Here is a 25,912-nt window from a genome sequence, read left to right on the forward strand (position 1 = left end):
AAATATCCTCTGATAATGAGGTAATTTAAGACACATAGGACCATTTAACCTAGGGTTTTTTTAATTTAATACTTTTTAAAATTTCCATAGTATCCTCCTTCTACCTTTTAATAGATGTTGAGTTAAGCCTAACATCCCTTTCTCCCCTTATCCTGTGAGGGAGGAAATTATCCCCATTTTAGAGGTGAGGAAGCTGAGGCCCAAAGTCATACATGGAGTCTATGACAACACTGGGGATAATACCTAGGTATGACCCTCAGTCCTCTTCTTTAGACAACAGGTTATCCGTTCTCTGTTATAATGACCTGCATGGTGATTGGTAAAGAGTGCTATCAGACTGAGCCAGACAAAGAGCAGTTTACAAAATAAAAAATTGGCAAAGCCTCTTTAACGAGTAACCCATTAAACATAAAATATTACTGAAAATACAATTCATTGACTTATCTTGACAGGATGCTGAGCTGATGCTGCTTGTTCCAGTTTGCTCTTACCATTCTTCCTGCATTCACACTTCCTATGTGACTCCACTTCTTCCCAACAGAAACTATAGTTCTTGACACTTCTTGAGCCTTTCGAGCTCTCTTAGAGCTTGATTCATTTGCTAACCAAAGTCAGTGAAAGAAATAGAACTCAGTAGTCGTTGGAATGGGCTAGAAGCAAAGTGCCCCAAACTAATTGTTCTCTTTATTTGTGTATTAATATCTTGATGCCCTGGTGTCACTCACTGCCCTCAGAATAATCCTCCCTTTTCTAAATATCTTGAATCATTCTAAATGTTCTGTAAAGACTTATTTATCTAAGGAGTATATAAAGGGGTTCACCCACCCCAGGATCGCCTCTTTGTGTCCAGGTATGGCATAGAGGCTGTCTTCCCTGTATGCTGCCCCCACCAATGGTTGCTCTGTTGCTGCGGTGGTCTCTCTTCCCACAACTTGTCTGGGTTGACTTTTCTTTCAGGGCTAGGATCCTAGGGGTTATTCTGACGCCTCCTGCTCCGCACCCCTGCCACCCAGTTTCCTCCTCACCACCTCTCTGTTCCCAGAGAATCACTGCAGACTCCCTTCCTGCAGCCCCTTTCTTCTTTGTTTTTTTGGCGTAACAGACTTGTTTCCTGACTGCCATGCACTGTACTTTATATCTTTTTCATGATTCTTCCACCTTTCCTGGTTTTCTTAAAGAACTGTAGAATAACTTTTTTTTATTGGGCCCCATTTTCCTTGTATACTTGATAGATGTTGCAAGGAAAATGTTGTTACCTTAAGACCCCTGAGTTTTCTGTATAAACGCCTCCATTCACTGGTACAGTCTTTACAATCACAAAGGATATAATCTTGCATTTTCTGGATTTATAGGTTATGGATAATCCATCTTTATGCTGTTAATTATAAATAAATTACTGTTTAATCCACGCTGCCCTGTTAGAATTCTAACTAAAGGCACTTCACTCTTCCTCTCAGGGCCTTGCATTGTATCAGCATTCTCAGCTGTTGGACATACTTCTCGGAATTTTTTCCCTTTTTGTTTCGTTTGCCCATAGTTCTTCCTGTTCCTCCCTTAGCTCATTTTTTATTAGGTGTTCAAATTCCATTTTGCTTAAAGGGATTCCTAGGTCATCGCGTTCATGATTAATAGTATTTTCTGCCAGTTTGTTGCCTTCTATCCCCATGTATGCTGAGATTTTACTATGGTTATAACCAGTTGTGCCAGTTTGGTTGTTAACATAACTTTTCAATATAGAATATCATTTCTGCTTTCAGACTTACCACTGTAAATTGCCTGCAGCCCTGTTAAGGAGTCAGACGGTTCTGCAGAAAAGGACCTAGGGGTTACAGTGGACGAGAAGCTGGATATGAGTCAATAGTGTGCCCTTGTTGCCAAGAAGGCCAATGGCATTTTGGGCTGTATAAGTAGGGGCATTGCCAGCAGATCGAGGGACGTGATCATTCCCCTCTATTCGACATTGGTGAGGCGTCATCTGGAGTACTGTGTCCAGTTTTGGGCTCCACACTACAAGAAGGATGTGAAAAAATTTGGAAAGCGTCCAGCGGAGGGCAGCAAAAATGATTAGGGGACTGGAATACATGACTTATGAGGAGAGGCTGAGGGAACTGGGATTGTTTAGTCTGCGGAAAAGAAGAATGAGGGGAGATTTGTTAGCTGCTTTCAACTACCTGAAAGGGGGTTCCAAAGAGGATGGATCTAGACTGTTCTCAGTGGTAGCAGATGACAGAAGGAGGAGTAATGGTCTCAAGTTGCAGTGGGGGAGGTTTAGGTTGGATATTAGGAAAAAAATTTTCACTAGGAGGGTGGTGAAGCACTGGAATGCGTTAGCATCTACTTCCTTTGAAGTTTTTAAGATCAGGTTTGACAAAGCCCTGGCTGGGATGATTTAGTTGGGGATTGGTCCTGCTTTGAGCAGGGGATTGCACTAGATGACCTCCTGACGTCCCTTCCAACCCTGATATTCTATGATTCTAAGACAGGATTGCCATGGCAGTTGGCCACACATCTAAAGTCCAGTTGAGTGCTAGCATAATCTCTGTTAGCTCAGCTGTAAAGATGGATACAAAGTTAGTTAGCCTTATAGCTTTCTTGAATCTGAGGGAGGGCACACAGGAAACTGTTCCTACTCTTCTTGTTCCTTCCTGTTTGGAGCCGTCTGTATATTTTTGGCAATAGTGTCCCCACTTATCACTAATATATTGATTTGCTATATCTTGTATATTTTTCAGTCTTCTTTTTTATTTATTTACATAATTCCATGTCTGTCTCAGGAGGGATGGTTTTTCAATGGTTTTTCCATAGCTATAGATTTTGGTCTTTTCAATCCTTTCTTTTCACTGAGATCCTTTATCCACTTCTGTACCCTACTTACATGGAGAATTGTGATGATTTATTTATTTATTTTTTTGGCCCTATCCAGCCTCCACTTAATTCTCAGCAGTCATTATATATTATCTGCATGTTGTCATCTTCACTATTACCTAGTGATTTGACCCAAAACATTAAATCCAGGAGCTTCATTCTAGGAGTGAAAGCAGCTGGTGAAATGCCTATCTGTAGTACACACAGAGGCACAGTAATAAAGGCGCCACACGCAGTACGCATTGCCTGTGTTTGGATATAGTATGGTTTTCTCAGATTTCTGTTCGGTGCTGATCTAAGGGCCTGACTCCATATTCAATAATTGGTCTAATTAGCATTCCGGATGCACTACCACTGTTTTCTTATCTGTTCCCCAGAACATTCCAGAGATACTTTTAAGAAAGTTAATTCTAACTTTGCACTTACCTTTAATATTTTCAATATGATCCCTCCAAGTGAGCTTGTTATCAAATATCACGCCCAAGAATTTATAATTTTTCACTATATTTATCTGTTGGTCATATAGGTATAACTTTACATCTTTTTGGACTTTCCCTGTGAAGATCATTCCCTTAGTTTTGTCTAAGGAGAATTTGAAGCCCCACTTATTACCTAGTCTGCACTTCTCTTAAGTGCATCATTGATTCTTTTGGTGGTGCTTTCAAGGGTTCTGCTTTTGGTCCATATGGCACAGTCTTAAGCAAATGATGTGATCCCTGTTCCTGAACTCATCTCTTTACAGAGGTCATTTTTCAAGAGGGTTGAGCTAATTACACTTCCCTGTGGTGTTCCATTCACAGTTGAATATATGTTGGAAAAAGCTTTTCCTATTCGGACTTGTGTAGTTCTTTTGCTTAAGAAGTCCCTTACCCATCTGTCCATTTTTCTTATACTACCCATGAAGACCATTTTATAAAGTTGTCCCTCTTACCATAATGCATCGTAGGTTTTGTCTATGTCCAGGAAGGTTACTATCGTGAATTCTTTAGTTCTCATGCTTTTTTGTGCTTCTGTGTCTATCCTTACAATATGGTTAATAGCACTCCTACCTCTTCTGAACCCATTTTGCATTCCATCTATGAACCCATTTCTTTCTAGGTGTGTTCGTTATCTCTCCATTACCATTCTTTCTATGGTTTTACCTAAACATGTTGGGAGGGCAGTTGATCTGGATGCCACGGGTCTTGAGTGCAACTTACTTGGCTTTCTCAGTGGGACAAATAATTGAATATTTCCAGTCCTTAGGTATTTCACTTTTTTGGCATATGTTGTTATATAATTTTGTTATGATATTATGATGTATCATCCTCAAGCTTCGTTCACTTAGGTGTTTAAGCATTTCAAAGCTTATTTGGTCCTTCCCTGGTGCGATGCTTTTGTTCCTTTTTATTGCTTTTTGGAATTCCCTCATGCTAATATTTTAATTTAAAATACTATCCACATCCTCCTTCCCACTCTTCATCATCTCATAATTATCCTTAATGAATATTTTTCCTTTCCCTAATTTATATCCTCTAATCCTCATCATTACTGACCTTTTAGAAACATATTGGCCAGAATTTCTGCTTTTTCTTTGTTGGAGCTTATTACTCTTCAAGGTTTGGTATTTATTATATGTCTCTAACTCTTTATTCCATTAATTTTCCTAATTTGCTTGTATATATCTGCTGTCTTGGTATCTTTATTTACTGTCCTGGATTCTGTCCTCCAGGTTTCTCTTTTTGCCCTTTTTATAGCCCTTTGTACAACTACCTCACTTTTTTTTTATATTTCATTTAATTCTCACTATTTAAACCTCTTTCAGCTACAAACTTCCTGACTTTATAATCACGACCCAGGCCCTCCGCAGCTGGGCTCCATCATCAATGAAGCCTGTTGCTCTCACAGGTGCTGCCAGTTATGTTAATTAGCCTCACAGGCCCACATTAACCCCTTCAGAGCCTGTGTAGGGTCCATACCCCGTCATAAAGTGTTAGCCAGATTTTCTAGGGAGTAGAGCAAAAGAGGAAGTTCTGTTTTTGTGTGCAATGTCTTGCCCTATTCCTTGGTCAAGTAGAAGAGTGAAGTGCTTTTAAGGCAGATGTAGTAGTTAGTACAATGGGGTATCCCAAGAGGGAGCCATTGGTAATTCCTGTTCATCTTAACTTTGACATAACAGAAAAATGGATTTGGTAGTATCGCTTGCACAATTCCTGTTGCCAGTTCCTAAAAATTAGCTGGCATTAAAGGAAACTACTTTTTAACATTAAGTAGTTGTTGTATCTAATAACATACGGTTATTTTAGATTAAAATCTACTATCTGTGTGGAAAAAAATATAGAGGCAAAATATAGATATTGTTGACATTTTAACATTGGTGCCAACAACTGAGAGAGACAATAATCAAGCTGGCTCTAAAGCACCCACACACAATATATGTTTCTTGCTCTGATGGTTAGGGCTTACAGTATCCATAAATTAAGTATCTTATGGGTGGGTATATCGCCTATTGACTTCAAAGATAGAAGAATTAGGCCAACACTGAACTCTTGAAAAGCCTGCTCTTTTTTCTTAAAATATCCTAAAGTAGCAAGTACTGTCCTAAAGTAGTAAATTCCATGCTACTTGTGCTACATTGACTTTTGTTTTAAAAGATTCTAAAAACAATTAATTGTCTTGGTATTACTCTATGAAGCTCTGTGAGGTCTGTTTCCTGCCTGTCTGAGAAACCATCTTTCCATATGTATCCTCCCAGCAGGTGGGGAGAAACTAGTACTAACGGTGTCCAGATAAATTCTGAGGGCAGAGCATTTTCTTTAGGGGGTCCTTGGTTTCGGAATTGTTCCCCTGGCCAGTTGGCCAGATCATGGCATAAGGTCCCTTCATTTGATCCACTGCCAAGGGGTTACTGATTATGGGATTGGTTGAGCATATTGGGGATGTTGCTTCTGAGTTTGTTGCTCTTTATCATAACACACGGAGGCAAAAAGTCCAGGGATTTCCTCTCTGTGCAGCCAGGTATTGGTACTGTACTTAGTATTTTGTGCAGATGTGTGTATCTTTATATATGAGTATAGGTATATATATTTAGTTCATCCTATGAGTACTTTTTTATGAAAGTACATATCTACAGTTAATGATAAAAAAGTGACGCCTACACAAGTCCTGAACATTTACTCACCAAAACACACATTTCAAGTCTCAAGGATACATAATCAGGTTCCTGTGTCTACTGGAAGTGACGTTATCTGTTTGGGCAGAAGGATGACCTTAGCTACTTGTGCATTGTTCATTTTTAGCAGGGGAAACTTTTAGTAAAAATGGTATAAAATTCATTTATTTTCACTAAATTGTACATCTTCTCAGACTTTAATAACCCCGAAGTTGAAGGTTATTAAACCTTGAACCAATGAATCACCACACGAGGACACGTTTAATTTTACTCATGCACGTAGTCCCGTTGATTTCAATGGGATTACTCACATGCTTGATCAGCACTTATAAGAAGGGGACAGAATTCTCTATGTACAAATTAGTCAAACTTTGCCGTAAAAATAATAATTGTATTCAAGGCTTTTTTAGTACTTGATCGTATAGACTATGCAACAGTATCGGTTACAAAGCAAACAGATTCATGTGTACGCTCTCGGTTCATCAGTTAAATCCTTCAAGAAGAGTGGTTGTGGTATCTTCATCCTGTGGCTTAATGGAGAGAGTACAAGAAAGAGCATTAGTTCAGGATATATCTACTCTAATTATACGGTTGAACTGAAAACTCTTCTCACAAGAAATAGAAATAGAGCACAAATAGAGGTGGGTGCTGTGATGTTTGTTTGACTCACAGACAGTGTTCCTTTATAAGAAACGAGAACGCAATCAACAGATTGCTGAAAATAACAACTTTAACATTGTGTCTGAATAAAAGAGGATCTGTGGAGAGGACTTTATTCTGAAAAATATATATTTACTTATCAGTAGGAGGTTGCAAAAGGTTTTGGGACAAATTTTCAAAACTGACCATGTGTTTCTGATATGTGTGAACTGCAGAAGGGCTATATGCAAATTGTGTGCACCAGTGATCAGTTAGGTGCCTAGCCTAGAGTATATGAACAAATAAATGAGCAAGTACAAATTAGAAGATGAAGTGTTTTAGTAGAATTTTTCATAATTTATTGAAAGCATAGGTTGCTGATATTTTTTACACTGGTAAGAGGTTCAGAAAGTACCGGTAAACAAGGAACTTAGAAAAATTAGTTCATGCAGAGGATAATAATCATGTTGTCTTGTCCTGTTTTGTTTAGAAAAGAGATGACTGAGGGGGGATATGATAAGAGATCTATAAAATCATGAATGGTGTGGCGAAAGTGAATAAGGAACTGTTATTTACCTCATTTCATAACACAAGAATCAGAGGTCAACCCAGGTTTAAAGCAAACACAGGAAAGTACTTCTTGACACAATGCAGAGTCAACCTGTGGAACTCATTGCCACAGGATGTTGTGAAGGCCAAAAGTATAACTGCATTCAAACGAGAATTAGATAAGTTCATGGAGGGGAGGTCCATTAGTGGCTATTAACTAAAATGGTCAGGGATGCAACCCCATGCTCTGGGTGTCCCTAAACCTCTGACTGCCAGAAACTGGGACTGGATGACAGGATGAATCACTCAGTAATTGCTCTGTTCTGTTCATTCCCTCTGAAGCATCTGGCACTTGCCACTGTTGGAAAACAGAATACTGGGCTAGATGGACAATTGATGTGACCCAGTAATACCATTCTTATGTTTTTAATTAAAATTGTTAGCTTGATTTTACACAGAAAGCATCTATCAGTAAATATGGAGGGATTTTGTTGTGTGCAGTAAAATTGGAAGATAGAACAGTGCATTATTAATGTTTGGCTACATCCTTTTCTGATTAAGAATCACATCTTTTATGTTTCAGTGGTAAATTGAGTAACTGATATTGAATAATAGATGTGTTTAATATTCACCATCACTGGCACAGTTTTAGATGCACAGACACTAAGTGATCTTTAAATATTTCATTACACAGGCCAAAACACTAAGAAAACTGATTCAACAAACGTTTCGACAGTTTGCCATCCTCAATAGAGAAGAAAGTATTCTGAAATTCTTTGAGATCCTGTCTCCAGTATACAGATTTGACAAAGAATGCTTCAAATGTGCTCTGGGTGTAAGTATAGGGAGCACAGTAGTCTTCAGATCCCATTATGGAATAATGGGTATAATTGACATTGTTTAGATCTGCAGTTAATTGCCTGTGCATAGTACACGTTTTGATTAAAAGGATTCTCTTTTTAAGTTTTCATTAACCACAAAAGATATTGATTACATACATATCTCTCTAAATGAGTATCTCAGACGCATGAGAGTTTGGAATAAGTGTGGTAGTTAGATGTCAGTAGGTGTAAAAATTTATTGTATTTAATATACATCGGTGCTTAACTTCTGAAAGCCATTGAAAGGAATAAAGTTATATATTAATCTGTTTGATTTGTTTTGAAGAGTTTAAAAGTTTGTAAAGATTGTTCACTGAAGAGTGTAATGAATGATGCTGGAGAGCCTTTGTCCACAATTTTGTTCTTTTTCCCTTTAAATGTCACCGTCTCCACCTCCTTCTACATAAAAAGTCAAGCTGGATTATTTCAGTGGAGCTGGCGATTGGCCCAGAAGAAGGAATCAGTTACCTTACAGACAAGGGCTCTAATGTAAGTCTGCTTCTGTTTTCCTGTCTCAATGATTGTCTTAAAGGCTATGGAGTGAGGCACAGCTTGTTGTGAATGGGACTTCAGACAAAGATGAATGAAAAGTCTAATCTTTGAGCCAAACTAAGAAAAGGCAGAAAATTCAAAGTAAAAGCTGTTACTCGAGCATTAACTCATGCTGTGCGATGGGGAGAAAGCACAATGGTGTGAAATAGAGCCACGACTGACCTTAACTCTGGATTTGCTGGCTTTTGATACCCATTGAGGCACACATTTAAGGAATCTAAAATATTGGTGGTGACATCTGAAAAACAAAAATAATAATTTAGGTATTTCACATCTGTAACGCTTTTTTTAAGCAGAATATTTACTTGGCTAAATAAATCCTTCAGCACTTTTATCTGTCATTTAAAAGCTGTTGTAGTGTAACAATTTCTGTAGTATCTCGATACCAGAAAGTGTAGCATATCTGTTTTTGTTTTGATATTTAGTTCATTTATTTTGTAGTGCATCATTTTACTTTTGTCTGAAGTAAATTCATTTGACTAAGTTATAGCACCCAGACACCCATCCCCTCCTGCCTCGAGAAAACACACAGGAATAACCACCACACATCTGGCAGCTTGTACTGTTGTGCTTTGTGTTACGCTGTGTATTAACTTTCACTATATTTAATTCAGAGATTACAGAAATGTTTGGAAATCAGTGGTGTGTTCAGTTGAGAACATTCCACTTAGAGCACTCCAAAGAATGTTTTCCTTTGAGTATGCTATGAATGTGGACACAGTCTGATTGACCTACTGATTGTGGTGTGTTTTGCACTGACTCGCGAAAAGATAACTATCCTTATTTAACAGTGACCCCTTCAGGCAAATAAGGAGTGGTATTGACTGGCTTCAGTCCACCCCTCCTCACTTACAAACATGATTACCATGATGAGGGTGTAAAATCCATAGAAATTGGAGGAGGGAGTGTTGAGGGTTATGACACAATGAGACCGGAATTGATATCTGGCAGATATGAATTCAAGCTTGCTCAATGTAATGTAGCGGTTCAATTCTATACATCTGTGAGATACTGGGAATGTAGAGGAGAGTCAAGGTATTATGCAATTCTTACGCATATCTCATTTTTTATATATGCTTTTCTGCAGCCTACCCACCTGGCAGATTTCAATCAAGTGCAGACTATTCAGTATTCAAACAGTGAAGACAAGGATAGAAAAGGGATGTTACAGCTCAAAATAGCAGGAGCACCTGAGGTAAGATATTGACTGCTGTGGTAACCTTAAAGTTATTGATAAAATTTATGTATAATTTGTTTCTCTATCCTATAAGAAAATTACATTGAAATGGTTTCCAACAGTTACACAGGTGTGTGTGTATATATATATACTAATACCAATAATGGAGCTTGAGGAAATTATTCTGTGTGTAGTAATGCTTTTTAAGTCTCTCTTTTGCAATCTAATTATAATAAAACAGAATAAATTTGTTTACTGAAAATATTTAAGTGGCTGCCTGTTTGAGGTCTTTTTTTCCCTTAAATTATCACCAAGCTGAGTCTCTGACATTTTTATTTACCTGTTAATATTATAGATTGGAAAATTTAAATTAGAGCAAAGAGAATTTTACACCATGTCAACATTAACCAAAGCTCAGAGAAGAGTAGTTCATGTCCTATAGGGAGGAAAAATAGTCCTAACAATTGGTTGTTCAGAGTACCAAATACATTACAAGAATTTGTAATAATACTGGATTGAACGTTATAGGTTTGTTACTTTGAATTTTAAATGTATGTATATTTTTAACTTAGAAAAATAAAGGGCCTGGGGTTTGTTCCGCTGGCTTTTCCCTTCTGGAATTCTTGGATTTCAGTACCTGGCTTGGTTTTATATTAGTTCTATAGGCACATTATGATGCACTTATTCAGCACAAATATTAGAGATTAGCAAGAGCTGTCTGAAATCAGTACTAGATTTTATGAAAAGTTGAGAATAAAGTGGATAGGATTATTATGAATAATAATTTCACAGCAGCCAAAAATTTGCTACCACAAATAAATAGGACAGGTTTCCTGCACCAAAGCTCTTACAATCTAAATGACATGGCCCTGTGCAGTTGTATTGAAGGAGGGAAGACAGTGGACACAGTAACAAAATTCTGTGGTTACACAAGAAAGATGTGTGCACAGCATGGGGGAAATATTATTAGGGATTTTTTGTATTAAAAATATGTAAAGTAAGTAAATACGTGAAATAAGACAAAAGGTTTTGGTGGACCTTTTTTTTGCCTCAAGAAAGGATTTGAAATAGGGGGAAAGAGGTAGCTTGGTGAACTTGGTCATGGAGGGCATTCCATGCATGGGGGCAACATGGAAAAAGTCACGGAGACCACTGTGGAAAAAACCTACAAACAGAGCATAGAGGCTGGCAGAATTGATGGAGACTAGGGGGGTGAACAGGCAGGCAGTGTGATAAGGGGACTAGGTCAGATAAATAATCTGGAGTACAGTAAGGCAAAGCAATGGAAGAGAGAGAAGCTTGAATTTGGTGTAATGGAGAAGAGGGGGCTAATGGAAGAATTTAAAGATGGGTGTATGTGATGTGGTCAGAATCATAGAATATCGGGTTGGAAGGGACCTCATGAGGTCATCTAGTCCAACCCCCTGCTCAAAGCAGGACCAATCTCCAACTAAATCATCCCAGCCAGGGCTTTGTCAAGCCTGACCTTAAAAACTTCTAAGGAAGGAGATTCCACCACCTCCCTAGGTAACGCATTCCAGCATTTCACCTCCCTCCTAGTGAAAATTTTTTTCCTAATATCCAACCTAAACCTCCCCCACTGCAACTTGAGACCATTACTCCTTGCTCTGTCATCAGCTACCACTGAGAACAGTCTAGATCCATCCTCTTTGGAACCCCCTTTCAGGTAGTTGGAAGCAGCTATCAAATCCCCCCTCATTCTTCTCTTCCGCAGACTAAACAATCCCAGTTCCCTCAGCCTCTCCTCATAAGTCATGTGTTCCAGTCCCCTAATCATTTTTGTTGCCCTCCGCTGGACGTTTTCCAATTTTTCCACATCCTTCTTGTAGTGTGGGGCCCAAAACTGGACACAGTACTCCAGATGAGGCCTCACCAATGTCAAATAGAGGGGAACGATCACGTCCCTCGATCTGCTGGCAATGCCCCTACTTATACATCCCAAAATGCCATTGGCCTTCTGCACTTGTTGAACCTCATCAGATTTCTTTTGGCCCAGTCCTCCAATTTGTCTAGGTCCCTCTGTATCCTAGCCCTATCCTCCAGTGTATCTACCTCTCCTCCCAGTTTAGTGTCATCTGCAAACTTGCTGCGGGTGCAATCCACACTATCCTCCAGATCATTTATGAAGATATTGAACAAAACCGGCCCGAGGACCGACCCTTGGGGCACTCAGCTTGATACCGGCTGCCAACTAGACATGGAGCCATTGATCACTACCTGTTGAACCCGACGATCTAGCCAGCTTTCTATCCACCTTATCGTCCATTCATCCAGCCCATACTTCTTTAACTTGCTGGCAAGAATACTATGGGAGACCATGTCAAAAGCTTTGCTAAAGTCAAGGAACAACACGTCCACCATTTCCCCTCATCCACAAAGCCAGTTACTCGTCGTAGAAGGCAATTAGATTAGTCAGGCATGACTTGCCCTTGGTGAATCCATGCTGACTGTTCCTGATCACTTTCCTCTCCTCTAAGTGCTTCAGAATTGATTCCTTGAGGACCTGCTCCATGATTTTTCCAGGGACTGAGGTGAGGCTGACTGGCCTGTAGTTCCCAGGATCCTCCTCCTTCCCTTTTTTAAAGAATAATGAATGAGGAAGACGATCTTTATCTGTGAGAGCTGGAGGTTACTGTGGTCTAGTGGGGTCTATTCCTGCCTATGCCATTGACCATTTGTATGACCTGGGAAAGTCACTTGACCTTTCTGTACTTCTGTTTCTCCTCCTCCCTTTGTCTTGTCTATTTAGATGGTAAGTTCTTTGAGACAGGGGACTGCCTTACAATGTGTTTTTACAGTTAATTGCAGAGTGGGACCCCCGGTGTCTGTTGGAGTCTCTAAGCCTTACATAACACAAATAAATTATAACAGCTGCATTCATTACTTTCCAGGCATTCTGCAAAACTCTTCTTTTTTTTCTTGGGTCTTTGGGGGAGAGGGTGAGTTAATAGAAAGAGTGGTCAGGTTATTATGATTATTGTTGCCAGTTATTTTAACATCGTGTTTGCAGTTCACCATATTCTCTGTGATTCTATTTTCAGTTTTGTTTATTTTAATTTTTGTAAAAGAGTGTAGATTAAAAAGATGTAAGCCTTAAAGAAGCACAAATAAATAAACTACGTGTCCTGCTGCTCTAGCATTAATAAGAATTGGAGTGAGTGTGCATCACATTTTTCATTCATAGATCTCCAAATGGTGATTAAGTAGTATTGTCACCATTTTATAGATGGGGAAACTAAAGCACCAAGGGGTGGCTTCCCCAAGGTCATTTTGTGAGCTAGTGACAGAGCTGGGAATAGAAATCACATCTCCTGTCCTTGTGTCCTATCCACTGGACAATGCAGCCTCTGAGGATTTGAAAAAGAGAGAGGACAAGCTGTCTGTGTCCACATGGAGGAGAAAGAATAAAATGTTGGAATGAACAGTTAATGCCAAAACAGTCTTTAAGCTTGGACTTTTTAAAGTTGGAGGAGACTTACTATTAGGGCAGGGAATGTGTTACTGTAGGAGCGTAAAAAAGGAAAGCATGGTGGAGATATCATCACCTTTAAGAGTTCTGAGGAATAAACAGCTTCCACAGCAGAAGAAAATTATGTGAAGATTAAAAGAAAAGGAGTACTTGTGGCACCTTAGAGACTAACAAATTTATTTGAGCATAAGCTTTCTTGAGCTACAGCTCACATCATCGGAATGCATCCGATGAAGTGAGCTGTAGCTCATGAAAGCTTGTGCTCAGATAAATTTGTAAGCCTCTAAGGTGCCACAAGTACTCCTTTTCTTTTTGCGAATACAGACTAACACGGCTGCTACTCTGAAATATGTCAAGATTGTGACTTCAGTGTTGATTTTTTTGGTGTGGACAATTGGCCACTAGAGGCTAGCCTGAGAAACCACTAAAATAAGACCAGGTTAGTTTTCCATTTAGGAACAAAGTTTTAATTTGCTGCCCCTTCAGACCTTATTCTTTAGGGGTATTAATTGGGACTGATATTCCTCTGCAAAAATATTTTAATATATGTTGTATTACCGTGTCCTGCTGTGGATGCGGATGGCACTTAGTATATTGTTGGTGCTACCAGAGTGCAAATAATCACTGCTAATAATCTTTTAATTTAATTTTGTATTTAATTTTACTCTTGCCCACATCTTTGTTTAATGTTTTCAAGTATGTACAAATCTCTGATACAGTGGCACAGCTGTTCTGCTCAATGCTTGCGACCAAAATAATGCCTCTCTTGTTGGTGCCTTGTTTTTTTTTTTTTTTGTTTTTTTTTTTCTTAGCCTCTGACAGTGACAGCACCATCCTTAACCATTGCAGAGAATATGGCTGACCTGATAGACGGATACTGCAGACTGGTGAATGGAGCCACGCAGTCTTTTATTATCAGGCCTCAGAAAGGTAAGTTGTTGTTTCATTCAGGAAAGAATTTACTTTGTGATAGTCCAATTCGTGATATACTACTTGAAAATTAAACTGTAGATGCAAGGTAACAACAAAATCTTACTCGCGGGGGGCGGCTGCTCTCTTTTTATCAGGAAATATGGGAGATTGTTATTGTTAAAAAAACTGTTAGTAGATATCTTCATGTGAAAGGTCACTTAATGATGGATAATTTAGATAGGTTTCCACCAGTAATTTCTTTACACTGTTATAAAGGTAGCTGCAAATGATAGAAAATAAATTGTAATTTATAAATTGTAAATTATAAATTGTAATTACAGGCACATCTAATGAGGAACTATTTCTTGAAAATCAATCTGGGCCAGTTAGAATGGGTTTCTGACTCATGATACGATGAAACTAAAAATTCTCTTCCTCCCAAATATTCTTAAACTGCTCCATTTTCATTTATTAGCCTTGGTGTATTGTGGTCCTTTCTCACAAAATATAGTTAAAGCAGAGCAAGTGTTCTATAGTATTTTGATACCAAATTGAATCAGTTGTTTTAATACAAAATGGGAGTGGGGAGGGACTGTAAGCAGTCACAGCTACATTCAAGGGAAGCATATGGCTTTTAGTCATTTTAGTCATTTCTCCTTGACAGAAACTTGATTTTTTTTAAGAAAGTGTGAATTTATTATCAAATATCCTGGGAAAGTCTCTTAAGGATTAAATAAAGGAGACTTTTGCTCAATTTATTTACTTTCATCTGAGTAAATATACCAGGCAGATTTACAAATGTGAGGTATACCATACACTGAGATGCTAAAAACACTTGCACTTGTTGACATCCTTATAAGTGAATCTGCCCGCTTGAACCCTTCCTCCTGTCCAAACAGCTTTGTTATCTTGTCTGTCAGATCAGCTTGGATTCTGTCAGGATGAAAATTACATTTTAAGAAACCACACACTTTCCTGTGTTTTGTTACTAAGATGTGGTTCTAGAACCTGCAGACTGAGTCCCCTTTCAACTGGGGTCTCTTCAATGTTTTTTCTTTGAGGTTTGTTTGGTTTTTTTTTTAATCTCATGGCAATATTCAGCCTCATCAAATACTAATTAAAACTTTCTACAGGGAAAGCTCTTCCCCAACCCGGATCCAGAATTCCAAGAGCCTTCTCCTGAAATGAGCTTTGATTATATAAGCTATGCCAGAAAAAAATCTTTATAGCAGCTCTGGCTCCAAACTCAATAGGTCTTTTCTCTTGTTTGAACATTTTTTTCCTTTTGGCTCATTATGGCAAGGGTCCTTACAAATTATCACTCTGGATCACTGAAGAAAGCCATGTCTTTGGGATATTAACACTATACATAAATTATTGAGATGCTGTAAATTTGTATTTGTTGAGAGAGCACTATTAGTAGTTTTGTTTAAAGCCTGAAAATTTAGAGTTCTACTTTTTATTTGTCCTGTTGTTTCATAAATATTTTGCTAAATCAAGTGAAATTAGGCTAACCTAATAATTGATGGAAGAAGAGTATTAATCAAATGACTTTTATAAAGACTTGAAGACCGGAACTAAGTTGTTAGCATCTTCATGATCTGGTACACTAAATGGTTACAGCAGTCCAGTGCCTTTCCTGAAATCTAAATCTTGTGACTGAATTTTTGAGCTACTGTATCAGTTTGGCAATTTTGCATTGATTAACAAACTGCTCAAAGACTCTTTCTGAAATGCTATGGAGAAATACAGGAATAGATGAAGCATGTAGCTGGTTATGCCTATATACCAAAACCAATCTTTATAGTCAAACATTATTTCCTCTTTGTCTCCTTTCTGAAGAGATCATAATCAAATCAAAATCAATCTTAAATACTTAAAATCAAAATTAAATAAGATGGAAAGTTGTCCAAATAATTGTGTTCATTATTCAGTCATTTGAAATGTTTCATTTTCAAGTACTAATTGAATTTTTTCATCCTACTGTCAGAATAGCAAAATATCTTCTCACTAGATATTGTATCACACTAATTGTTTGGAAAACATAATTGCAACTATATATATGAAGTGATGGGTCTAAATTAGCTGTTACCACTCAAGAAAGAGATCTTGGAGTCATTGTGGATAGTTCTCTGAAAACATCCTCTCTGTGTGCAGTGGCAGTCAAAGAAGCTAACAGAATGTTAGGAGTCGTTAGGAAAGGGATAGATAATAAGACAGAAAATATCATATTGCCTCTATATAAATCCATGGTACACCCACATCTTGAATACTGCGTGCAGATGTGGTTGCCCCATCTCAAAAAAAGATATATTGGATTTGGAAAAGGTACAGAAAAGGGCAGAAAAAATTATTAGGGGTATGGAACAGCTTCTATATGAGGAGAGATTAATAAGACTGGGACTTTTCAGTTTGGAAAAGGGAAACTAAGGGGGGGATATGATAGAGGTCTATGAAATCATGACTGGTGTGGAGGAAATAAATAAGGAAGTGTTATTAACTCCTTATAACACAAGAACTAGGAGTCACCAAATGAAATTGATAGGCAGCAGGTTTAAAACAAACAAAAGGAAATATTTCTTCACATAACGGATAGTCAACTTGTTGAACTCTTCTTGCCAGAGGATGTTGTGAAGTCCAAGACTATCACAGGGTTCAAAAAAAGAACTAAACAAGTTCATGGAGGATAGGTCATAGAATCATAGAATATCAGGGTTGGAAGGGATCTTAGGAGGTCATCTAGTCCAAACCCCTGCTCAGAGCAGGACCAACTAAATCATCCCAGCCGGGGCTTTGTCAAGCCTGACCTTAAAAACCTCGAAGGAAGGAGATTCCACCACCTTCCTAGGTAACCCATTCCAGTGCTTCACCACCCTTCTAGTGAAAAAGTTTTTCCTAATATCCAACCTAAACTTCCCCCACTGCAACTTGAGACCATTACTCCTTGTTCTGTCATCCGCTACCACTGAGAACAGTCTAGATCCATCCTCTTTGGAACCCCCTTTCAGGGAGTTGAAAGCAGTTATCAAATCCCCCCTCATTCTTGTCAATGTCTATTAGTCAGGATGGGCAGGGATACAAAACCATGCTCTGAAGTGTCCCTAGCCTAGAGTCTGTTGGCCAGAAGCTGGGAATGGGTGACGGGATGGGTCACTTGACAATTACATGTTCTGTTCATTCCCTCTGACGCACCTGGCATTGGTCACTATTGGAAGACAAGATATTGGGCTAGACAGACCATTGGTCTGACCCAGTATGGCTGTTCTTATGGAATACTTTTGACAAGCATTTTATTAGAGCATTTGTTTGCTTTGAAAATTATTTCATTTCTGATGTAAATGAAGTTTAAATTGTGGTAAATCCAAATATATCTGAAAGACCTTTTAATATGTCTTTGCTGTGCACACCTGGCTTTTAAACTGAATATTGGAAGAGGATGGTAGAATACAGTTGTTTCTCAGCTCTTGAAATGAAAAATGAATGCCTCTGCAATGGACCGGTCTTAGTGATATGTTTCAGATCTCAGAGCTGTACAAGTACTTATGATCTTACAATTGTGACAGGAATGCTTTTGTCTCATATTGTAAAGGCCAGCCTTCCTGGGCTTACCTGGAGTGATCAATTCATGTTTAAAGAAATGCAATTTTAACAGCATTGCAATGCAGTTCAATCTTTTCTATACTGTAAACAGTGATGTTGCCTCTGATACTTGATAGTGTAGACATTCGGGGGCATATCATTCAAGATCCTCCTCTTTTTCCCCTTTTTGTCTCTCCTCTTGTTGGTGATCCTCCAGCAGCAAAGGTCTGTGCATACAGGGAGTGCTAATTTGTGCACAAATTAGGAGGTTGCTTTAGAGAGGTACAGTGTGCTCCTTCTTTTCCCCCAAGGTTGAGCATACAGTCTCCATTGCGCTTCCATCCCCAACCAGCCCGGAGATAAGAGCACAAGTTCTGTTCAGTGTTACTCTGGTACTAAAGAGAGTTCTTAAAACTATTATATTTTATTACCATTACTCTTTAGAGTTTGGAAATGGAAACCTTGTTTAAAAAAACAAAACAAAAAGGGGGGGTGAATTGAGGTCGAAAGAGGAGTCCAACTCTGACTGATCTTATGAGGCCTCTCAAAGCAAGGTACCCATCCTATACACTTTAGCAAATGTAGGAGGGGCAGTGGGCAGAAGGTTATGGTTTGGGTGCAATGTGAGGGTAGAGGAGAGTGGAGTGAAAAAGATGGACATAGGCAGGTTTTTATCCACAATGAAAATTTTAAGTGTTTACAAGTTTAAAGATATATAAAATGTTGAGTTGAACATGACTAAGAATCTCTATCTTTCCCTGTCTCTCACCATCATTCCCTTGCACCTTCATACAAGCCACCTTCAAAACCCAGCACTTTTATTGTGCTCTGCCAAAGTCCTGTCGCGCCTCCAGACACTGCCTTTCCCAGATCCCCCTCCCCAGCCCCAATTCCAAGACTGGCAGCCCAGCTTCCATGCCGTCCAGTTCTCAAGCCCCAATCTCTGGCCCTCTCAGACCACTGACCCCACACCATGCCCACTCCCAAACTCCTGCCCCTTTGTGTTCCCTCCCATATTCTACTCTATCTAATCTATGCCTGGAGTCAGTTGCAGATGATATATTTCTGTTTATAAACATTAAAAATAATGTAAAATTTCCTGTTTATACACCAATACAGAGCTGTTTTCATGTGTAGCCAAAGCCATAGCTACAGGTACTATAATTGTGTGTAGGGCCAAGGAGACATAAAATATTTCAGCCTGACATTTTAGAGCACATATATCTGTGTGCAGTGTTTCTCCATCCCATCCTAAGGTACCTGGAGGCAAAACTGGAGCTTTCTTTCATCTGGTCAAAGCTTACATTTGCTCAGCCAGGGAAAAACAAACAGTCCTGAACTTACAGAGTCTTTTATATACAGTAGATAGCCCGTTCCCACATCCTCCTTGTTTCCTGAACCTGTGGCACTTTCCTCTTCTTTTTCCCCCTCAGGAAAAGTATTCCTCAGTATTCCAATGACTCCTTTTTATAGTTCTGTTTTAACAACCACTAATAATCTCCTTCCCTGCCTACTTTAGGGTGCAGTATCACAGATTGTTTTTGTTCTTTGTAACTTCCCTACTAACCTCCCACAAAGATACTGCGATAAAAGACACTTCTCATCACAGTCAGCCAAAAAAAAAAAAAAAAAAAATTGAGTTTATCTAGGCCCAAGCATTTTAGTGATATTATTAGCTAAAAAAAAAAAGCAGAATTCTTTTCAGGAAGTACATTTTCTTTTTGGAGAGGTTGGGAGGAGAGTTTGAAAATTGGACTTATAATGAGAATCTAATTTATCTTTCGCTATTGAGCAGGTGGTGTCCCTTTATTATAGAGTCCAAATAATAAATCATATTACAAAATGCTGTATTAGCTAGTGTAATGCTTCATACAGTGTCTCTTATGTACTGATTAGGATGGTTCAGATTAGTTTTGAATAGCTTCTTCATCTATAGTTATGTATTAGGTGTATCTTATAAAATGTTCATTAATAGAGGAAGGAATTACAGTACTGTCATTTTCTGCAGTGATCTGACTAAGTTAAATTCTGTTCTGAATATTGAAAAAAAGGCTAAAGATCTGAGGAAAAACTGAAAACCATATGGATGAGATTCAATGAGAAGTTCTGTATAGCCTGTTAACAAGATTACAATATTGTGTGATATGCTGCTGTAATAAGAATATAGAATGATCTTTTGATTCTATAGGTGATTTCCCTGAGAGGCTATTGTGATGAGACAGGATTTTATGTGTATAAATATTGTACAGGGAATTTAATCAATAACATGTAAATAAAATATTAACCTTGTTCTTTTCTCTTTATGCAGAAGGTGAAAGAGCTTTACCATCAATACCAAAGTAAGTTTTGCCTGTAATTTGTCATTAAGAAACATCAGTTTTGAGTTCTAAAAAGTTTTGTTGAGATTCATGTAAATGACACCCTAGGTTTTTAAAATATATATTTCATTTTTATTGTTGCTTTAGGCAAATACAAGAATAATGTGTAATCATATGAGACCATGCAATTTAGATAAGTGACAGGTGATGTAAAGGATACAAATGGTATTCAAGAAAAGATCTGAGGAAAAAGTGTTAACCACCATGGATGAGATTTGACTAGGAGAAAGGGCAATCCTTTGTTTAAAGCACTGGAATAGGATTCAGGAAATCAGGTATTCTAAACATGTGCATAAATTTAAGCACATGAGTAGTTAAGTGTTTGAGTACCTTGCTGAATTGGGGGCTAAATCTCTCTGTCTCAATGCTGGATCTGTGAAATGGAAGTAATGTTTCCATTCTCCAACCATTGGTCATCCTATCTATTTAGATTGTAAGCTCTGTGGGACTGGGACTGTCTCTTCCTGTTTGTACAGTACTTATCACAATGGGGCTTACTCTCAGCTGGGTCCTTGAGGCACTATTGTAAGACAAATAATAAATAATATCAGTAATATTAAAATGCACCTTAATTTTGTAGCCTGTTAAATTACCAAAAAAAAAAATGCCTAAGTGGGTAGCTAAATACTGTTCCAGCCATGACTATGGAGCTGTAGAGAATGCCAATGTGTGTCAGACAAATAGATGCTAATATCTCCGACCAATGCTAGGCAGCCATCCTGTGTCCAAGACATGGTGGGGCACTCTGCCACCAGAACCTAGAAATTCTTAATGAAATGGTGTCAAGACTCACTTTCCTTCCACTTCCACCCAATGCCAGACAAGTGTTTTAACATCTCCTGTTTCCAGTACCGCTTGACCTTGGAATGCTTATTTTGTCCTTGGGGCTGCATTTCATAACACACCAATTGTAGCATGGGGGAAACTCTGCTATAGCAACTTCAAGACCCACTTGACCTGTACTGACAAACCCACTCCATTCACTAGGTCATTCTCTCCCAGGTTAGCAATCAGGATCAGAGGTATTTTTAGCCACACACTCATCAGGCTCAAGGCTGGCAATAGGTTAAACCACTAATTATGTGCCAAAATGAGAGGGGAAGGTCCACCCCAAAGCCTGTGTGCAGTCTCATCCTGAATTTGGTTGCCCATCTTTGCAGGGGAGCTACAATTTACACAAGACAAGGAAAAACATTAAGAAAAAAGTGGGCAAAGCCCCATTACCACCTGCCAACCTTATGCTTGTTGACCCTTATACTTAAGCCACTCTAACATATGAATTGTTTGGTCACCTGTCTGCCTGTCTGAAGCATGAAAAGCTTAGGCACCAAAATCCACTTTTAGGACAGCTCAAGTTTAGAGTGAATTGAGTTATGTACAACCAGAGAGTCACTTTTTTTCAGCATTAAACTGAAACGTGAAGGAACTATCCATCATCATGCAGGAGCAGGGACTCTGGTCCTGCCCCAGACACAGTTAGATAGGATTTTAGGCACTGATCCAAAGCCCTTTGAACGCAGCAGAAAGACTCATAGGCTTTGTATCAAGCCCTAATGTCTTCACTGGGAAACCTTCCACAACCCCTATGTTGTGATGTTGGACACCGTGCTGGGCTGCTCATTCTGGAAAAATCCAGTTGTCAGCATCCCACTCCAATGAACCTATTGAAAGTTGTCTCCGGCCAAGGCACAGCACAGACCATTATAGGCAGAACCAGGTACCAGCTCTTGAATCTGGAAATTTCGAAAAAAAGGATACCTAAAAATGATGTTTTTAGCAAACTATAACTGTTCACCTAGGGAGCCCGTTAGAATAAAAATAGCTATTTTTGTCCTTGCCTGTGTTCTAACACTACCTTTGATAATTAAAAATCCTGTCAACATTTCACTGATCTTGGAGAATGAAACTACTCTAAGGCTACATCGGTACTACACGTCACTAATGGCGGCAAGTAGGAGGCATGTAGCTACATGTGTAAGTGAAAGGGAGGAGAGGGGAAAGGCTCTTGCAGTTTCCTGCTGCTGGAGCCTTTCACTGTGGTGAGTAAAGGCTCTGGTGTGGGGAAGCAGTGGGGAAAGGTTCTGTCAGCTCCCTGAGGTGGGGAAAGCCTCCAGCAGCAGGGAAACAGCTTCCTTTTAGCAGTGCAAATGGAAGATGCACGGCTTGGGCGAGCAGAGAGCCATGTAGGGTACGTACCCACAGGGTTCAGGCATGTCTTTACGCTACTTGTGTAAGCGGTGCCTCACCATCTACATTGCTGTTTATATCTGTGCTAGGTGGGATGTGGTACCCATACACTACCCATTGCTGAAAGGAGTGTGAAGTGTAGACAAACCTTAAGTCAGTTTCAGTTTCTGATTCTCAGGTATAAACAGAGTGTTGCAGAATATGGGTTACAAACATCACAAGCAAATACTTAAATCCCAACAAAAAATAATTTTCATAGGGATTCTGTTCATAGATTCATAGATCTTAAGGTCAGAAGGGACCATTATAATCATCTAGTCTAACCTCCTGCACAACGCAGGCCACAGAATCTCACCCACCCACTCCTGCGAAAAACCTCTCACCTATGTCTGCGCTATTGAAGTCCTCAAATCGTGGTTAAAGACTTCAAGGAGCAGAGAATCCTCCAGCAAGTGACCCGTGCCCCATGCTACATTTCTATTCTTATTGGATTCCATACAACGTTTTTTCTTTAACAATACTTAAAATCACAACCTAAATTACATCAGTTTCCACAGATGTATAAAGTGTGTGGTTGCATATCTGATCCCTGGCACTAGGAGAAAATCAATGATTCTCCAAAAGCAAGCCTGACATTTTAAAGCAGACTGTAGGTTAGAAATACTATTATTTACAGGTTTTTTTTTATTGGATTAATTTCTGTTGGTGAGAGAGACAAGCTTTAGAGTCTCTCTCACAACCAAAGTTGGTCCAGTACAAAATATTATCTCACCCACCTTGTCTTGCTAATATCCTGGGACCAACATAACTACAACAATGCTGCAATGCTTAATTTGTGCCTGAGCTGCCAAATCTGAGCCCCGGCACCTCTGGGCGTAGCAATTCTGAGCCCCGGCACCTCTGGGCGTAGCAATTCTGAGCCCCGGCACCTCTGGGCTTGCCACATCAGTTATGAAAGTAAAAAAAATTGCTTGAGCCCTGGTGCCTTTTTCATTACAAATTAAGCACTGCAATGCTGCATACATTATTTACAGTTTAAGGCACCAGTTTATAAAAGCATCCCTGTTCATGACAGCACATAAGCACATGCTTCAGTGCTCTCCTGAACCAGAGTATCTATGAAGTAATACCTTCAGAAAAAATTGCTCTTGTCTGTACGTTTCAGTTGTAATTTATTAAGCTGACCATATGGGCAAAACAAAGTGATCGCTTTCCTATAAGAGAAAAAGGTGTCTTCCTGCATGGAAATGAAGCACAGCAATTAATCGGTATGATCTATTCATGGTAAAGACCCATTGGTTTTACTGGATCTCCACATGAGTAGGGGGGCCACCTCTGAGGAGTAGCTTGCCTAATATTAGGCATGCCGCAACAAAGGGGGCAACAAGATTGCAGGAAAGGAAGGGCAACGGTAAAATCAATCGGACTATGTGGTTGTTCAGAGGGGCTAATGCATGAGATGCTAGAATAAAAATATTTTTACATAAAATGGATACAGGGGATAAGTAGGAAATAATTAATTTTTAAATGCATTAGATTTGTATTGAAAGTTTTTTCAGCTGCTAAGCTTTCTGTGATGAAATAACAGTTTTCTAGAAGAGCTTCTATTAGTAACAGTGAGTTAAAATGTAATTTTGCACATTCCATACTGTTGAATTACAGGTACTATATAAAAAGAAAAGGAGTACTTGTGGCACCTTAGAGGCTAACCAATTTATTTGAGCATGAGCTTTCGTGAGCTACAGCTGAGCTGTAGCTCACGAAAGCTCATGCTCAAATAAATTGGTTAGCCTCTAAGGTGCCACAAGTACTCCTTTTCTTTTTGCAAAGACAGACTAACACGGCTGTTACTCTGTAACAGGTACTATATATGCTCTTCTTGTGACAGTAGCAGACTGTTCTTGGGTCAAATATTCATAAGTTTTAGGCAACACATCTTGCATCTGGAAAGGCTTTCCTTTCGCAGATCAGATTTCTGTTTCATAAATGAAGAGTGCATGGTTCTTTTCTTCTATTGTAAAAAGAAAATATAATAATTTACTGAAACGGCTAACCAGAGTGTTTCTTTTACTGTTGATGTTTAGTAGACTGATAAATGCAATTAGTCATTAGTTATTTACCTGACATAGAAAATCATTGAAAACTGTTTATTCAATTGTACATAAATAAATCACATTTTAGACAAAAAGCCAATTTACTCTGCCAGAAGGGTACACAAAAAATTGCAGAATAAACCAAGGTAACCCATCACTCTGCTTTAAATTATATTTTGGCCTCCAGTAGTTACCTAGGTTTCAGAATAACAGCCGTGTTAGTCTGTATTCGCAAAAAGAAAAGGAGTACTTTTAGTCTCTAAGGTGCCACAAGTACTCCTTTTCTTTTTGCGAATACAGACTAACATGGCTGCTACTCTGAAACCTGTTTTCATTTTAAGTTTCCAATATGTAATTTAAAAAGTGGACATACTATTGAATTGGGTAAATAAACTGATGCTGTTTAGAAATGTATTTTTAAAATTTGTTTGGTCAAATTTGTTAAAAACAAGCTTTTCTTGAACTATGCTTATGTCATAATGAATTTCTGTGCTTTTTAAAATGGACTTCTTAAAGCATTCCCTTCACTCTTACTCCCCCAGGTGGACTTAAGATGGTACATTCCTCTTTTAATTTTCTCCCCCTCAAAATTTGTCTCTGTGGGAATGGATTGGCTCTACTAATTACAGTAGGTGCCCTGTTAGAATGAATTCACAGTGTATTCAACCGTGAAGAATGTACAGCATTCACCGATTTAAACCTTTATTTTACAGGCTGGCCAACAATGAGAAGCAAGGAGTAAGGTCGCATACAGTCTCTGTATCAGGTAAGGCCCATTAAAAGTATACATTTGTTCATAAAGCTAGCAAATATTTGGATGGTGTTTTACACTCGTGTAAATATAGCTCACTTCTTATTGCATTGCTACTAATTTTCCTAAGACCTTAGCTTTGCTTCCTTCCTTGTGGAGTTTCTAAAGAAAAACAACTTTTTGTAGCTTTCCTACATACTGTTGTTTATAAGACCTACCAGTTGTAACTATATCCTTATTTTTAAGTATACAATATAAAGTCAGAAAACTTCAAAGCAAAGCTAATTTTAAGTACTAAAATTTGCAGTGGCTTAGAAATATGCTAGATTGTAATGGCTTTTAATTAACTGTGTTTATTTACAAATTACTACTCATAATTGAAATTTGTAATAGCTGTAATGAAAGGAAAATAGGCAATATAAAAACTCCACAGTCATTTTTTTTTGTTTTCTGAGAGAAGTGGAGATCATTACTAGCCTGCTTTTTGTTGCTGCTGTTTTGTGCAAACCACTATTTATATTTTAGATATTGAAAAGTCACTGAGGTTAGTCTGAGCTTTGGGGGATGAGAGGATGTGAGGAAAAACATAAATACATATTCGCTATTTTATAGTAGTATGGAAATAATAGATTTGTTATTTTAATAGTTAATTAATTAATTCAGCATGTAGCAGTTTCACGGTTTGGATAGAGCTGCTGTATTTATGTA

At 38.6% G+C, this 25,912-nt stretch overlaps 1 protein-coding gene across 9 annotated transcripts in view; it reads left to right on the plus strand.

Moving 5' to 3' along the window:
• The window catches only part of PTK2 (protein tyrosine kinase 2), a 381,820-nt gene that overhangs the window by 235,820 nt on the left and 120,088 nt on the right, over positions 1-25,912 (plus strand). For all 9 annotated transcript variants that reach the window (XM_048841744.2, XM_048841743.2, XM_048841741.2 and 6 more), the window contains 6 exons: positions 7,899-8,039; positions 8,497-8,574; positions 9,725-9,832; positions 14,117-14,234; positions 20,104-20,134; positions 25,167-25,219. In XM_048841744.2, coding sequence (XP_048697701.1) covers positions 7,899-8,039; positions 8,497-8,574; positions 9,725-9,832; positions 14,117-14,234; positions 20,104-20,134; positions 25,167-25,219 — 529 coding nt within the window. The remainder of the gene's footprint in view (positions 1-7,898; positions 8,040-8,496; positions 8,575-9,724; positions 9,833-14,116; positions 14,235-20,103; positions 20,135-25,166; positions 25,220-25,912) is intronic.

The sequence above is a fragment of the Caretta caretta genome, chromosome 2 (genome assembly GCF_965140235.1).
Source record: "Caretta caretta isolate rCarCar2 chromosome 2, rCarCar1.hap1, whole genome shotgun sequence".
In the NCBI taxonomy this organism is placed as follows: Eukaryota; Metazoa; Chordata; order Testudines; family Cheloniidae; genus Caretta; species Caretta caretta.